The sequence below is a fragment of the Aulostomus chinensis genome, chromosome 12 (genome assembly GCF_037954235.1).
Source record: "Aulostomus chinensis isolate RoL2024-O1b breed Wild chromosome 12, RoL_Achi_v1.0, whole genome shotgun sequence".
Taxonomy (NCBI): domain Eukaryota; kingdom Metazoa; phylum Chordata; class Actinopteri; order Syngnathiformes; family Aulostomidae; genus Aulostomus; species Aulostomus chinensis.
The window spans coordinates 10,713,754-10,731,363 of record NC_141331.1 but is presented as its reverse complement, the minus strand read 5'-3'; the positions used below and the strand labels follow the sequence as shown (position 1 = coordinate 10,731,363).

General features: G+C 41.3%; 1 protein-coding gene across 1 annotated transcript in view; it reads right to left on the bottom strand.

Annotated features, from left to right (window-relative positions):
* tanc1b (tetratricopeptide repeat, ankyrin repeat and coiled-coil containing 1b) overlaps window positions 1-17,610 on the bottom strand; it is a 97,976-nt gene that overhangs the window by 35,227 nt on the left and 45,139 nt on the right. Inside the window, exons 5-7 of the mRNA XM_086220068.1 lie at window positions 8,405-8,538; window positions 5,700-5,889; window positions 2,223-2,546 (exon numbers count right to left, since the gene is read on the bottom strand). Coding sequence (XP_086076194.1) covers window positions 2,223-2,546; window positions 5,700-5,889; window positions 8,405-8,538 — 648 coding nt within the window. The remainder of the gene's footprint in view (window positions 1-2,222; window positions 2,547-5,699; window positions 5,890-8,404; window positions 8,539-17,610) is intronic.

Here is a 17,610-nt window from a genome sequence, read left to right as displayed (position 1 = left end):
TGTGACAACATGTATAAATGAAGTTGTCTCACCAGATCCTTGATGACCTCTATTAGGATTTTGTCACACAGCATAAAAGCCGAGGTGTGAATTCCAAAGGTCCCCAGAGGACAAAGCTGCATGACTATGACATCAGCTTGAAAACTCTTGGCGCACTCACACAGAGAGAAGCACACTGGTGCGACACACATGAATGGTGAAATTGCTCCCGGTCTTTTAGCTTTACGAACCGGTGTGTGTCTGCGGCGTTCAGGTTTATGGCAGTGAAAAAATAATGAAGGGATTTAAAGTAGTCACGGAACAACTGAGTAGCCACACAGGAGGTATGTCAGGCACAACTTTATGTTTGCAATCGGCTGTGAATCTTAATATAATATCCTAAGTGGAGCACACATGCAGATGTCCTGCGCTGATCCAAAGTGACGTCAGAGCTCGATGGAACTTAACAGATCAGATTTGACTAGAATAAAGCAAATCAATTATGATCCTTTCATTATGATGCTGTGTTTTCTCCTCTCAGCTGCCAGTGCAGTAAAACTGGTCTCCTTTGCAACAAACTAGAATGCAGCATTTTGCTGATGTATGCAAATGTGAATTACATGGGGCAGTAAACAGTTTTTACACTTTATAGTGTAACAAGGTAAGGAAGTGAAAGAATTGTTACCGTTTTCTATACATGTCAAAATCAAGGAGAGGGAGGAGAGTGGAGCAGCTGCTACCTACAAATGAATTACTTTTAATTTTTCAAATACAAAAATAAAATAAAACATGAACTGACAAATAATGATTACGGGACGTACTATGCAGTCTTGTGTCTGTCTGTGCTACACGATTGCAATCCAAACCTTTCTTTGTTATCCCTACAGGTTATGATTTACAGCCAGGTTTAAGGTTGTCTCTTTCCTGATCACCGATCTGTAATGAGTTCACTTATGAGTTCATGAATCATTTCCCTGTCTGCCCAACATGCTTCATTTACTGTGACTTTGCCTCACAATGGGATTGTCCTCTTGTACATAGTGTGACATGCTCCATACAATGATCCTACTCAAGCCTCAATGGGCAGAACAAGTGAGCAACATGCATGTCATGTCCAGCATGTGCAGCCTAATCCTGTTATGGAGAAAAATCACCAGTGTTTGTAGAAATTTTGACTACACTGCTGTGGCCCCATAGTTCAAGTGACACCTGGGGGTGGGGGCAACAACTGTGACAGCTGTGTGGTTATGGCACGCTGGAGAAGTTCCAGGGTAGGAATGCAGAACACATCATTTATATAGAGGCTTGGAATTAGGTTCAACATGGCCAAGGCACAACCACGACAGATGCTTAATCCCTAACGTTTGCCTGATACCCCTATACCTTCTAATTCCCTTTATAGATACATACAGCTTGCCTTTTTCTGTCTGTCACTTGCTTGGACAACACATGTCACACTTTTTGTCTGTGACAGGCCATACCATATCTTAGCTCTTGAACTGACGAACAATGCAATGCACCCATGAGATATCCAAGCACAACATCACAGTTACAGCTTTGTATCTTTACAGTGAGGGTAGTATATACCAATGAACAATGTTTAACTTCTCTTCATGTTGCCTACTTACCATTCATCTACTGGGTGACGCAAAACATGTCATCCAGCACCCTCGGGCCCTTACTCCAACTATGCATTGTACTTTGTGTGCTTGTATACATTTTTTGTAGCCCGTCACTACGGACAGTTGGATGGGCCCCTCACACCCTCCAAATTAAAACAGTCTGTCAAGCACATTTTCATCAAAGCCGCTAGGGTGCCACAAATATCCACAGTGACAGTGTAACACAGCAATGTTAGCATGGCTGGCTCGGATGTGGAGAGGCCGTTCAGTAAACGACGGGGCACTGGGTCCATCCCAAGGCAGGCATCAGCCCCTGCTTTGGCCTTGCAAGACAATAAGCCCAGTGAGTTCTTCTTCTTGTAGCTTTTCAACCACAGCCTGTTTTTCTGAAGGTGCACCTACTTATAAAATATATCAACCATTCTACTGCATAGACAGGCAAGTTATTTAACACAAGACGATCTCTCCAGTGGCTAAATATTTCCTCAGCCAAGAGGTGACATATACTGAAAAGGCAACACAGAGAGTGGCTAAATAAATGGGAACAGAATCAGAATTCCTTTGTGCATTGAAGACATAGTGTGTACATATCAACAGCTCAACCAATAATAGCACTTTTACCTGCTACAGAGTTTGGCCTTGGCATCATGAGCAAACTCTGTTGTGGATATGGAACTGGTCCCTCAGGTGTGTGACATGATTGTTGTGGTGGTCCTAATGCCCCTGCTGATATGCTAGAGTGTTGTTGCTGGTCTGTCCTGGTTGGGGTGTCAACTGGTGTGGCTGAAGCACTGTTGGAGTCTTCCTCTGCCACAGGAGAGCAGGTATCAGCCCGCACGCTCTGTGCCAGGCCATGGCGCCCACTGCCTCTCAGGCTGCCATCCTTACTCCACTCCAGGCTGGAGCCACTGCGGTCGTCATTTTCTGAGGAACTAGTGATGGTGGCTGGGAAGAGGTAACAAGAGAATGAAGAATGAGGGAGGTAACATAAGAGAAAGAAGCAAAAAAAGTTTTATATGCTAAGAGCATGTATCTGCCTTCAGCTACAGTGAGATATTGAGCTGTTACAGAGCTTCTGACAACTCGCTGTTTTTACTCAATGTGCTTATTAATCTAGCCTCCTAACTGGTAAGTTATGATGGACCATCTTCTCATTTTCTACACAGATTCTTTTAATGTCTTGTTCTTTTTAAGGATATCAGCTGCGGGATCCAACATCCTGAAATGCCACCCGCTCCTGTTGTGTAGGAGAGATTTAAAAGTAGAATGAGAACATTGCGTCAAAAACTGACTTGAGTTCCGACAGGTGTTTTGCTTTCCTGAGAACAAATCTTTAAATCCTCTCCAGGGCCAACCCAGCTCTCTTAACACCATCCTAAAATCTAGGTGGAGGGCCGCAGCAACACAATGACAAGCAGCTGGATACAGAGACATCAGTGTATTCAGAGGATTGGAAATGACTAGCCAGCTGGCTGTGTTTGCATCAGACTCCTCTAATCTGGATTTCATAATGCTGCAGCACATTGCATCATCACTCATATTAATATAACAAACACATCCAGGATCTTGTGGCTTCTGTGTAATTAACCTGAGCAAATATCAGGACATTCAAGACATCAGTCAAATCTATATCTGTTCATAGAATAACATTAGATGTTGCTACCATGTGGAAGAGGTTATTGATGTTGCTTATTTGGTGTAATTAACTCCCCGGCTGTTCAACTCCCTCCCAATTCGCCAGTGAAAAAAATTTAATTTCACAACGTAACAAAAAAAAAAAATCAGAGAATCAATAATTCAAAACAGCAACCAGGGGAAGCTGAACATTTTTAGATCATATATCCCCCAAAAGAAGCATCCTTTCTTACTAAACACATTAAAATATGAGGCAAAACCATCAAGGCATATACTTTAGAAATGTATAAAAAAATCAATAATCCAATATGGTTGCCACAGGAATTTAGCAACCGCGACCAAAAACTATCAGAATTCAGCTTAGAACATACTGAAAAAGTGTGAAGTTTAATAGGATTTGGTGAAACAGTTCTTGGGTTACAGTGTTGAAACATAAAGCCAGAGGCAGCCAAAGCAAAATACATTCCCGAAACATTTTCAGCGGATACAATTATACCTCTAGGCAAAGAATACATTAATTCTAAACTATGGCAAGCTTGTCATTTTACCATGAAGCCCAGGCTATGGGCACAGGGGTCCTCTAGCAGTCATCTCTCACAAAAACACCTCTTGGAGCACAAATTCTATTGTAAAGTTTTCTCAGTTCCAGCGAGGGGCTTTTAACGCAGAACAGAGCCAGATTAATGTGCTTTTGAAAGCAGACTGACTCAAACTTCAAAGAACAAGGAACATTAATCACAGGCAAGAATCTGACTTGTGAACACAACATACCTTTGTTTTTTCCCCATGTTTGCACAGCCTTATCAAGAGGGTAGGTAAGATTTTGCAGAGCAACAATCAAAGCAGCTTTACATTGGAGTGGATAGGTGGAGTACAAACGCTACATGACTGGCTAGCAGCCAGCGCTCAATGGTGGTATGTGCTATATCACAGCATCCATAAATTATTTATTCATCTAGCTATGATAATGCTCTGAGGGGGACAGAATGACTGAGTAATACTAATTCTGATATTTCTAGTGTGTAGACAGACTCTGCAGTATGACAATACACACTGTTGTGTAATGCATGGCTTTGGGATGCTCTGGCTGCAGCAAAATACTGAACTCATCTATATAGCGTAAAGATTAAAGAATATCCTTAGCTCCAAGCACGAACCGCAGATTTTAGAACACATTTGTAATCATTTAAAAGCTATAGTTTGCAGTTAATTTCTTAAATTAAACATTAATTTTAAATTAAAGACATTAATATGGCAACTGAATTGTTGGAGTGTGAGTGGTGGACAGAAAAGTAAAATGATCCCAGTGTCAGCTTGTGTAAATCCCCAAATACCAATCACTAGGGATATGGCACATCAGACTTTGACAGCTGTCACCTCAATAGCCTCTCCTACCAGAGCAGCTCCATCCAAGCTCAATAACTGACACCTTCTATCGGCTGAAATCTGACACATATGCATTTTAAACAAAATTATGAAAGACTGACAGCACACAGGCAGGACTTAAGAATCTATATCAAAACACACAGTAATAACTGATGAAAACAGAAGAGCATCATGGGAAATTATGTGCAACAATAAGTGACCCTGAAGAGGACACAGTTTAACCTTGTGTGTTCTGAGATTTGTGCTGGTGGTTATATTGTGCAGGATAAATGCCAGAAATAAAGATTACTGAAAGGCCAGCAGAGCCTTTGTCATTATCAGAGTTCTTATCAACCCAGCAACGGATGTGGCCACTGGTAAGCTGGCACTGGTAGGCCGGGGATTTTCATCACTGCTAAAGCTATTGATTCCCAGAGCCTGATCTCCCACCAGATCTGCAGGGCTCGTTGTCCGAGAATAGCTACTAACTATTTTGTGGAAAAAATGTGGTTATAAATTTAAGTGAAGGCAGAATAGTTTGGTATTTGACACAGTCACTCTAGAGCAGTGGTTCCCAAATTCTTTGAAGCTAGCACTGCTAACATTAATGGTAGCTCTGTTACACATGCTACTGCAAGCCCAGAAGCAGATGGTATTGATTGTCCTGATGTACAGTGATGACTGACAGTTTCTGATGCTCCCGCTGAAGTTAGGCATCTTATCGGGTGCTTAACAGAATTATTTTTTCTGATCCAAGAAGGAAAGGAAAAGGGCCTCCTGGGTGTACATACCAAGAGGGCCTGCGCACGGCCCTACTCTGCCTCTTACTGGCTAATGTTTGGTGTCTTTAGGTGTGTAGAGTGAGATGGATAAGGGGAGGATTTTGAAAGGATACTCCCTTTTTTTGTGTGTGTGTGTGAGGGGGGTACCCCCTGACATTTTGGGAATCATGGTTCTAGAGCAAGCTTTGAAGTACATGGGTTTAGATGTCAGTGTCTGATGAATGGTTTTATTCCCCTGGACCCTGTAAAATTGTTGAATTGGTCATACTCTCGACAAGTTGCGACAGGGGACGTGAAGGACTCAGTCTTCTCTTACCTATGATTCCACTGTCTTTACTCTCAAGGGTGGAGCTTGGACTGGTGATGGTCCCACAAGGGCTGGAGCGGCTGAGAGGAGGGCGGCTTGTCGTGCTGTTGAGCGTGGAACATGGGCTGTCAGTGCTGGGAGACGCCGTGCTGCTGGTTAGTGTAGAGCAGGGGCTGATGCCCTGGCTTGCCACAGAGCACTGGGGAGGAGAGAGTCATGAGAAAAAGATTGTGGTACATCTAGAATACACTCATTTTAACCAAAAAATGTCAATTAAACTATGAGGTCAGCAGTTTACTTTCCCTCTTTATGAGAACCAATAAATATAACAGGAATAACATTTCAACCTAGTTTAGTGGGTGAACTGAAACTCATTTATTGCCTATTTGACCTGGATCATGCAAAAGTGATTCAAAAAAATCCATTACAAGTAAACAAGTCTGTCATATATGAGCATGACACAAATTTTAAGGGCACAGGGTTCGTAAATGGGGCAAAGCTTGAGAATTACACACTTGGATGTCTGTAGAAGCCAATGCAAGCCTCAAGAGAAATTCTCAGGGGAAGACGTCTCTGCTTTGTGAAACAAGTATCTTTCCCATGTCATCAAGCCTGTCTGACAACCATACAGCAGCTGCACCTTTGTTTGAGCTAAATGACAACCATAAACAAATCTGAATTTAAGCTGGTTTGTCTTGTTTCCTTAACTGTATTTTGATTCCACACAATAGCTCATGAAGGTCATCCTTGTCTCAGCGCAACAACAAACATCTTCCAACTCTTCACACCACAACTGTCACTAATTCAGAGCCAAATCCCCACCTACCCTGCTGAATTTACAAAGAACAAACTAATGCAAAGGTAGTACCGCAGGAACCGACGTGCAGTCTCTGGGTCAAGCTACCCCTGCATGAATTCTTAAAAAAAAAAATCTCACCAGTTCTGCCACTGTTAGAAGCTGAGCTCTAACTATACCATTCTCAACCTCCTAAATTTCTTGCACTACTTTCTCTTACAGTTGGCTTCTTGAGCAGGGCTCATCAAAAAGGTTGTGTAATGTCTCAAACAAACTCCACCAATTCAAGAAAAATACTACAAACCTTTTCTAACATGATAACTAAACTCAACAACACATATGGTCTTTCTCTGGGTCTAATTTGCATCTTGCATATGATTATTTGTTGAATACCTGCAATTTTCCTGCATAAACATCACTTCAATTAAGCAATCTACTGGAAATTAAATTTAAATATGTATTTTTTTTTATGTGTTGCAAAAACATTCAGTTGTGTTAAATAAAACAACATCAGAACTTTGTAAGATTCTATCTGATACTGTTCTAATGCACTAGAACTAACAATAACGGTAATATTGAAGGAGAGAAGGGCACTGTTTTTAAGCCAAGTAGAAGTGAAATTCACATCCCCAAACATCATTTGCCATGCAAGGATTTCAACCTGAGTGAACTCACGAAATAACAGGTCTGACTAGAGACTAGTTTTTGAGAAGGAAGTGGGAGTGAAATCTTGGATGGACATATTGGTTATTGTCTTTAAAAGGTCCCCGTGTCTGTGCGATGGCAGGCTACCAGCAGCAGAATAGGTGGGATGCTGTGTGCTGTCAGCATCATTACCAACTTGTGGAATGCTAATTTAATTTAATACTGTGATTGTAATTAACAAGATTTTCATGCTGGCTGCAGCCTCTCTATTTGTAATCATGGCACTAACATACCTAATATTTCCTATTTTTCAAGTCCCAACTGTTTAGCATGCAAGTAGTTTCTACCCAGAAACTTCCAGCCTGAGGCCACCTCACATACAGTACACATAACAAGACTCACACAGCTCACTGACATTTAACGCTTTACTGTAGGGCACAACATGCTGAGTTATAGTCTTGTTATAAAACAGCAGTATGGAAGAAAATAGAACTGCTAGCAGATGTCAATAATGTGCTCCTTCCTTCTCAGCTGAAAACACACATCTGTCCACTCTCTATCAGATATTAAGTAAAATCCTTTGCCTTCCCATGCTGCATGTTTCCCCTTTTGACTTCAGCTAATGAACATGTTTTATACATCACTCATTTGGACTAATTGTGTAAGTTCTAAAAACTGCCGGTTCAGCGTCAAAACATGTGCTAGACATGAGATGAATGGGGGAAACGTCACGTGCCCTCACACAGTTGCAGATTAATTAGTGGCCCATACAAACTAAGGCTCATGACCACCAACATAACTCTATTTCTGGACAAGGGCCGGGCTCAGACACTCTTCTTACATACTCAAGAGCCCCGAGAACAGCACTCAAGTTACTGGGAGATAAAAACACCACAATGGACCACTAGCACAGAAATAAATCCACATGCAGCAAAGTAAAATTATGCACTTACAAAAACAAAAAGAAACAACAACAGCAAGAACAACAACAACAAAAAAAAACACATCTCCCAAACAAAACTGTCAGTTACCGTTGTTTGTTGTGCCAAAATAAAAGTCCAGGGTTGGCTCTTAAATTCCCATTCAAAAGATAATGGAGAGAAGGAAAAAATGAATCAGGCTGCAACAAAAAAATCCATTCCTCTGTTACACTGTCAGAACTCCCCCCTCTTCTCATCCTCTCCCTCTATCTCTCTATCTGTGTGCTGCAGCAGTGGAATTAGCTGCTGTTAGGAGAGGGAGGGAGTTGGAGGGGCAGCAGAAAATGAAATACCTTCTTTTCATTCTTGTCGTCCATAGGTATGCGTGCTGTACCCGGGATCCCTTCTCCCAGTAAGAAGCCCAGCCTTGTCATCAGTTCCTGAGTGGCAGGGGAGGAGGAGCTTGGCTGTTTCTCAGCTTGCAGCTCTAAAGAAGAGAAGTGGAGAGAGAGAGTGAGAGAGAGAGAGAGAGAGAGAGTGAGAGAGAGAGAGGGGAGAGAGAGAGAGAGAGGAGAGAGAGAGAAATAAATGCTCAATGTTAGCGGGTAGATTCCTTCTCTCCAGCGGATGGCCCTCGCAGGGCCACTCTGCTTGCCCTGCTCTCCTGAGCTCTGTTCTGAAATGCTATGCTGCACTCTCCAGCTGCTGCTGAGGTGTTGCAGACCCGGAGAGGGGGAGGAAAGAAGGGCGAGGGATTGTGTGTGTGAGAAAGAGTGTGTGTGTGTGAGGTAGGGGGGTTATGGTTTGTGAGCACGTGTGCTCCAAAAGAGACTCCGAGACTCTGTGTGTGTGTGTGTGTGTGTGCACGCGCATGTGTGTGTATGAGCGCGCAGCAACACGCCTCTAGTGCCAATTCCAGGGCTTTCTGCTTGTTTACAGCACTCACTCATAGAGGCGCAGAATATCAATGAGTGGACACAAGCTTTCTCCAACGCAACAAACTGTCTTCTCAAGCTTCAACACTAGTTTAGACTGCATTTACAAGATCAGGTGCCAGAAACCACTTGCTTTTATTTTTAGCTTTATATGCTGGCAAGCTGTGTCTGTTGGTGTATTAAAAACAAAAACAAAAAAAAAAAGAAAATTCCACATTGTGCTTAGACTGACAAGTAACTTATTATGATGAACACATGTAGCTTGAATGTGGATACGGCAAATGAATCAAGAGCTGCAAAATTCCCTGGAAGAGACAGCAGACTGATGAGGGAGGGACGGAGAGAGGGAGGGTGAGGGGGAAAGACAGACTTCCGAGGTACAAAAGCTTATTATATTGGGCTCTATCATCACCTTTACCTTTACCCTCCTTCTTCCACAGTTATTAATAATGTTGGCAGTAAATCTGATTAAATACAAACACGCCCAATAGACCAGGGTAATGCAAAGCCCCCATTTCAAGTCGAAACCATGCCTCCAAAGGCATACCCATGCATATTACAAAGCCTAGACATCACTGGCCTGCAAATGCCCTTTTACAGATAATGTTCTCGGTTACTGCCATCCTTTCTAGCTGAAATATCCAGTCATTTCTCCAACCTGTACATTCTTCGAGACAGTGTCATGGAGCATATCAAGAAGTTACATGGCATGACTTGACCATACAAAATTATGCTGTAATAAATTAGTGAGAGAAAAAAAATCTTGACTTTCATTGCTACAGTCTACATACAACTTTATGTCTGCTCCTAAGTTGAATAAGTTCTGATTGCTTCATTGCGTACCTCGTATCAGAATTAAACAGCAGAAGTTAATCTGGTTTCACAGAAACTTTCTGCTCTGTCTTTTCAAATAAGCAGAAGCACCACATATTTGTTTTTCATTTTGGTGACTTAAAAGTTGTGTGATTAAATCCATCAACCGTATTTTTATTACTGGGCCCAGACAGGGATATTTCATCGCCATCATCCCTCTGGGGACCTATCAGTAGGCTTGGAAGTGTGCTGGGGCTGTGAAAGACATCTGACACTGATACATTACGATAGACAGAGAGGCTAACCTCAGTGAGGGAAATGGCACATCCAAGCCAAAACTGAGGCTGAAACATCAGAAACTATATCTTGAGCCAGTGGTTTTGCTGTCAATCAATACACTCTATCAACAACATAAACCCAGATGAACTGCTGCAAGCAGTACTAGACAAAGAGCAGTCATTTTCCTACTGCATCCGTACATTATTTTAATAAAAACCAAGAACATGTTTGGCTTCGGGCTGTAGTGATACACTAATCTCGTGATACGATACGATACATGATATTCATCTCACGATACAATATATATCACGATATTCAGCTCACGATATAATTCGATACACTTATACCCTTTTCTGAAAGAATTTAAAAGGGACAAAGTGATTTTGGTGACATCTTGTGAGTGTTCTACTGACTTGGATTGAATTAATTGAACTGAAAGCATCAATTACACAACATATGGCTCTGACTGGCAGCTTGCAAATGCTGGACAAAATGAATCAAAGATGCGGTGAGAAAATTAGTTTCATTTATTGAAACTGAGTGCAAATTGTAGCTTTCAAAAAGTAAAGTGAACAATGGAGAGTTAAAGTGCAGCAAGTGGGCTTCTTTGCCAGCTTTTTTAGCTTGATACTGAACATATGAGGTAGCCACTAGCCAGTCAAGCCACCAGGTTAACTAAATATAAACCATGGCATGGCAGCCAATCATTTCCCGGGTGACTATAGCATAGAGGGGCTCCATCGCGTTCACCATGTGCCTGAAGCCGGTGTTTTCCACCACCGAATAAGGTCTCAAATCCTGACAGATAAAGTAGGCAATGGACTCCGTAATTTTCTGTGACCTCGGTGAAGAAGATGGGAACGTGGCAACCACCGCCGTCACTGTCCAGCGTGGTTTGTTTCGGATTGTGCCGCAGCTTCTTTGGCTCGGTCTCAGTTAGCATTTCCTTGTCCAGGTGATGGCGTTTTAGGTGGGCTCGCAGGTTGGTGGTATTTCCAGAGTACGTAACGTTTGTGTGACATAGTTTGCCATACTTTCGTCTAAATCGTCGCTTTCCTTTTTGATTTTGAACCCAAAATGCTCCCACATATCTGCATTTAAGCAGGCAGGCGCTGGACTTATACTCGCTGCCATTCTCCTGAATCTCTCAGCTCTCGCAGGATGAGAAAGGCGTCGGCGTCTGGGTAACTAGAAATGCTCTACAGCGACACTAGCAGCAAGCAGACCAAATTGCTCTTCCTGCAAAGTGCGGGACACGGGGGGATTGAATGGGGCTTAATGTATTGATACTTGCAGCTGAAAAAAAATCAATTCTCTCTGGGGAAACTAAATATTGATATATATCGCAGAATCAATAAAATTGCTCAGCCCTAGTTTGGCTTCTTCAAAGTTTATTGGAACAACAACTTTGACTGAAGCTTTGTAATCACTTCTGAATGGATTTGGATTGTGCAGACTGAACACACATTCATCAAACACATCAGTCATCACAGTGAGACCAGTTTTTGTCACTAATGTCATCACCACCCTTTTATCGTGCCTTTACAATTTACGGTATGGTGACTGCACTGACAACCAAACACCACAAAGTTATGCCTATGGGATCTAAACATATTGCCCCCCAATCTCCTATACTGTTACTGGCAAAATTTTCTTTTTCTGTCGCTGTATTCACACACATGAACTATCTCACAATATCATTATATCCTTCACAGTACATAAATAAAAACAAAACAAAACATCGCAGTCCAGCACGACCAAAAAAAACTGAGGTAGGTGCTGGACCAGATGATAATAGATCTACCTAAAGACCAGGAAAGTCTGCACACTGTCACTCCCTTTCTGTATAATTTACTGGTGCATCCATGAGTGATGTTTCAAGTCCAATGGTCTTCAGACACGAAAGAAGAAGAAGTGGAGCTGCAGTGTGTAGACATTTCTTGTTTTTTCACTCACTGACTTCAGCATTCCTACAAATGGTGTGCCAGTGTGTTACAGATTCATGGGAAATTAAAAGCAACACTTCACCCAGAAAGAATTTTGCCTTTCAAGTAATAGCAAATGGTGTCTTGAGCTCACAAAGACATTTTTTTTCATTTTGTAATTTAATTTTCAAAAGAAAGTGCCAGTCGGTTGCATTCAGCACCTAACAGTATACTACAGTATTTTTAGTTTGTTTTTAGCTAAAATCAAACTGTTCGTGGATATCTGAGCATACAGCTGGATAAATTGGACAAGGATTATACCAGACCTTGTTCTTTAAAGTTTGTAATCTGGAGATTTTGGGCAATTTTGTTGTTGTTCTGTTGCTGTAGCTGTTGTTAGCCCTCAGTCATCATTAGCTAAAAGCTAAATGCAGTATATGTGGCTGGCTCTTTCTGCACTCAGGAGTCACAAAGACGTGATGCAGGATGATAAAAATACCTCGGTGAGCTCATGAGTTACAAGGCTAAATATACATTCTGAGTGAGGTATCACTTTACGTGTGCACATTGCAAAATTAGAAGACAAGAACTGATGCCTGAGCCTAATGCATTTGTCTTTAGTCACACGTGGCATATTATGATGTAATTCAAAAGATTAAAAACAGGAAGTCCCGGGAATCACAAAGAGGAAACATATTTTTGCTGGTATTGAGCTACAAGTACTGTATTTATAGATATCAAGTTATGTTTAAGACATCAAATTTTCAGCTCTCAGAAACAACGGGGGGAAAGAAAACAACCCACTGAAAGGGAAATCTGGGATGTGTATCAATAAGACATTCTTAGCATCACTAACAATAACCACAGGAGTCGCCAAATACACTAGACCTGTAATTATAAACATGACAGGCAGACACAGTTAATTTAGAGTTGGAATTTGTACCGCATTAAGTTCAAACATTTTTTTTTAGACCCTTTAACCACATGGTGATTCCCCCAAATATGTACTGTATTTGTGTTTGTCCACGCTGGCAAATGTTTGCTTCAAAAACAAGAGACATATTGTCAACCAATAAGTAAGATGTTACAGTCAAAAAAACGTGTTCAAAAAAACAAACAAACAAACGACTATGGTTCAAAGTTCATCTGAGGCTTCCGAGAAATTATTTTCCCACAGCAATATAACCATATATATAGAAATTCAAGTTGTTACGTCAGTGACTTAGCTGGAAGACAAGAGTCCTTCACACAGACATACAGTCCTTGTTTAGTGCATGAACTGCTGTTGACCTACACACACATCTCACAGTAGACTCATTCCATTCAGTTTAGTTACTGAGACGACTGAGAACAAGCTGTGAAAGAGTTGTCAATTACGACCTAACTTTCGGTGTTACGCAGCTGATAAAATACCATTCAAGAACACAGAGTCAAGTCATGATTGTTCTTAAGACTTTCAATAACTACTTAACATCTTAATTAATCCAGTTTAATCATTAAGGACTTTTGGCCCAAGTTGGTATAGGAAGGGAAGGTGCCTTGACAACGACATTCCCTCTCAAGCCTTTTTTCTGTTTGCATTTCCACCACCAGTAGGTACTGTCAAGGGACGTAAAGCAGCTGACACTAGATGTAGATCACTCTCTTTTCACAATGTTGCTGTTTACAAGTGGGTTGCTGCTGTTTACACAACTTAAAAAAAATTTTTTTGCATTGGCTTGTCGTTAACCAGTCAACCAATTCTTGTGTCACTCATGGTTCCTATTGAACCTAAGGTAGGACCTGGGAAGTTTGCTCAAAACGGGGTTCCTTGAACTGAAATGGTTACCAATTTCTGAGGTCCAAATATGTCACATAGAGGGTACTTTCTCCAGCTGTAAAATGCCACGTGTCACAACCAGCTCCTGCATTCGGCTTCACCTCACTCTGGACTGTTAACTGTTCCTTGTAGTTGGTGGCATAGGGGCGGCGTTAATGTCAAGCTAAGTGACATGGCTTGTTTTTTGGGGGGTTTTCTTCATACACATTGTACTCAAACTGATATAATTTACGATCATGGGCATGATAAAAAGATGGGAGCAGGGAAGCAACAACTTTGTCACGGTTTACAAAAGAGGTAAACTGTTTGTTGTTATCTAGACGGAAAGCAATTATGAGCCAAAATGGATGTCCAACACACCATCCATATCTGATTCCTCCATATCTTACACTACCCTGGAGATGCTGAAACAAGAAGATGTGACAGGAACCATTTTGTAATTCCAGTAACTCTACAGAAAATGGAGAAAAAAAGACAAAACAACATCATTATCTGCTGCCTGAGGAAGTTTATGAGCAGGTGTGAAATAGCAGCCTTGTGTTGCAGTGATGGAAGAATGAAGATGGAGGGAGGGAGGAGGAGCAGAAGAAAGATGGAGGAGGAGGGGAACACCATGAACAGACTGGCTCCACAGAGCTGTCTTGGCTCTCTCCCTGCTGAGAAAACAATCCAGCCGGTGCTCATTAGCAGCTGGAGTTTCATTACCACAACAGTGGAGCCTGTTTAATGAACCCTCGATGAGAACATGCATCCTGCTTCCCCATTTGAGTTCAGAGGTATGAGGTGACGTGCCCCCCTCAAGCACATACTGCATGGTCTGATGCCAGAACGACAAATGTCCCCCCGGTGCATGGACAGATGTCCAATGAGGCATTACACCAAACTGAGGTGAGACTGTTGATTAAACGCTATCTCCAAGTAAAATCAGGTCCAGCCAGCAGGGATGGCAAGGTGATGGTAATCATAGTTTGAGTGACATCTCAGCTAAACATAATTCACACTTATATTTGTCCTAATCGAAGACACGGATGACATTTCATTATACATTTGACTATGTGAGCTCAGGCGTCTTCACACTGTGAATCAGCCCCGTGGGCCACACTGGCTATGAAAGCTATTAGGATCATCTAGAGACGAGCAACACAGATGAATGAATCTTCATTATGAAGTAAACGAAAAATACAAACTAAAAATAATCATTGGGCTTCCAACTGTTAATAAAAAGAGGAAATTAACAATGATCCAGATACACAAGAGAGATAGAATTATCACACTGTAACAGAAATTACAGCCCATTCATCTCTGCTGCTATGAGGTATCTGCTTTCCTCAATGGTAAGTAGTGAATGGAGGCTGCCTTAATATCATTATAATGTGAATGAGTGAGAATTGGTCTTGATTACACATCTGTGCCGAGTCTGTCTGAATGGTTTGTGCAGCTGCTATTTGCATAACTGATCCACCAGGATCATTCTTCAGCAGAAAAAAGTCTGCCTTACATCTTTCTGTCTCTGTTGTGTGTGTGTGTGTGTGTGTCTCTGTTGTGTGTGTGCGTGTGTGTTTTCATCATGGACTATCTTTCATCCATGTTCATGCGCTTCTGGAAAAGGTTTCATAGTCGCAGTATACCTGTGTCATCTCCAGATACAATTCATTTGAATATATAATAAACAGAAAGAGAAACACCAAAGCATTAAAGGAATACTTTACATATGGCTGCTATGTCAGCATACATCAAGAGGGGACGAGGCTGATTGATACTCTAAATTGACCGTAGGTGTGACTGTGAGTGTGAATGGTTGTCTGTCTCTATGTGTTGGTCCTGAGATGGACTGGTGACCTGTCCAGGGTGAACCCCACCTCTCGCCTGAAGGCTGCTGGGATAGGCTCCAGCCCCCCCCCCCCCCCCCACACACACACACACACTTATTCTTAACAGGATAAGTGGAAAAATGGATGGATAGATGATTGTGTGATGAGTAAATTTGGATGTACAGAAACTGAACTCCTTCCCTTTAGTCAGTGTCAACTATTATGGGTGTAAGATTCAGCAAAGCTGGAGCATGATGATGCAAAATACATTAATAAATGTTTCTAGGTTGTGTGGAATCCCAGAATTCTTCAAAACACATAAATATAAACTGGGCCACTGTTGAGATATCACTGCATATAAAAACAGATGTTACATGTTGGGGTCAGAGGCTTCTCTGGAGCTGTAAAATGGTGGTTGTAGGAGAAAGACATGATGGTGGGATTTCACAGAACCTGAGGTTGAGTTTTGATTGACAGAGACAGAGCTCTGAGACCACAGCTGAAACAATTTTGCCTGGCGGACTGTTCACCGCCTGTTACAAACACAATCTCACCCTCACTCACACACACACACAAACACACACACCTAAACAAACCAAAACACATTGCATTCGCACACATGCACAAGAGACGTAGCCCTTTCTCAAACACTGAGGTATGTGAGACAACTGTACTGTAAGTCAAATACACATTTATGGTCTCAGCTCACAACCTTGTCATTAACACAGAGCAACGGACACAGAAAGAAATTGTTTCACTAACAATGTAATAACAGTTAACTTTATTTATGTAGCACTTTTCATAACCATGCTATGCAAAACAAAATGAAAGATAAAACCAACACATGGAGACCTGTTCCTTAAAACTGAAGTTAGCAGAACAGAAAAACATAAACAGAACCCTGCCAACACAGAATTTCTGTGGTCAGTGCTGATATTATGCGATATGTATATTTAATTTTTGTTTTTGGAAATGTGGTTATCAAAAATTTCTGACAAAGATTTGTGAGGGAGGCAGGAGGAAAATTTACATTTTAATAATTAACTTATTCAACCAAAATGATGGAATTTATTTTTTCAGAACATGATTTCGGGTTGAATTCCATCATTTTGGTTGAATAAATTCATTATTAAAATTTACATTTTAAATTCATTATTAAAATTTACATTTTAATAATTAACTTATTCAACCAAAATGATGGAATTCGACCCGAAATCATGTTCTGAAAAAATAAATTTTCATACAAAATATATCTAATGTATCAGACACCAACATCATCAGGCGGTTCTGGACATAAGCATATTATATGACAGAGTTAACTGTGCCATTGTGCTTACACAGACAAAGCTTTCAGCATGAAGGAAACTCAGACTTTCTCCATTTTAGAGAAATTCAGATTCTGCACTGTTTAATCTCCTTTAAAAGGGTTTTCGAGACTCAGGAATATCGATGTGATCTGGACACCCCAACAAAGCCCCTCTAATGACTCATTTATTTGGGTCCTAAATGTCACACGATTCCCATGCTGCAAACTTACAATGGATTTTCTAAAAGGGTTTCAGTCATGGCTGTATCAACATTCCACGCTGACGTTAGGCTGACCTTGTTACAAAAGCTGCAATGTCAAACAAGCGTCTCATCATGTCGAAACAGTTATCAAGAAAGCCAGCCTTGTTTACTCTTCCACAGGTAGGACACTGTACTGACTGAAAGATTCTCTTTTATATAAACAAAAGAAAACTGAATATGCCCTTGTCACATGCAAATTCATAAAAATCTTTAGGTATGAACTCATCCACATGGGGGGACTCTGAAGTCGTGTTCAAGAGTCCATCACATGTCTAGGTTTGTATACGATCATGCATAAAGAGTTGAATAAGTTCCTTGTGGCTGTAATTGTCTTTCTCCTGCTGATCTTCTTCTCCTGAACTACTTACATCCACTTGTATCTATTGAACTGTACATGGCATCTTAGAG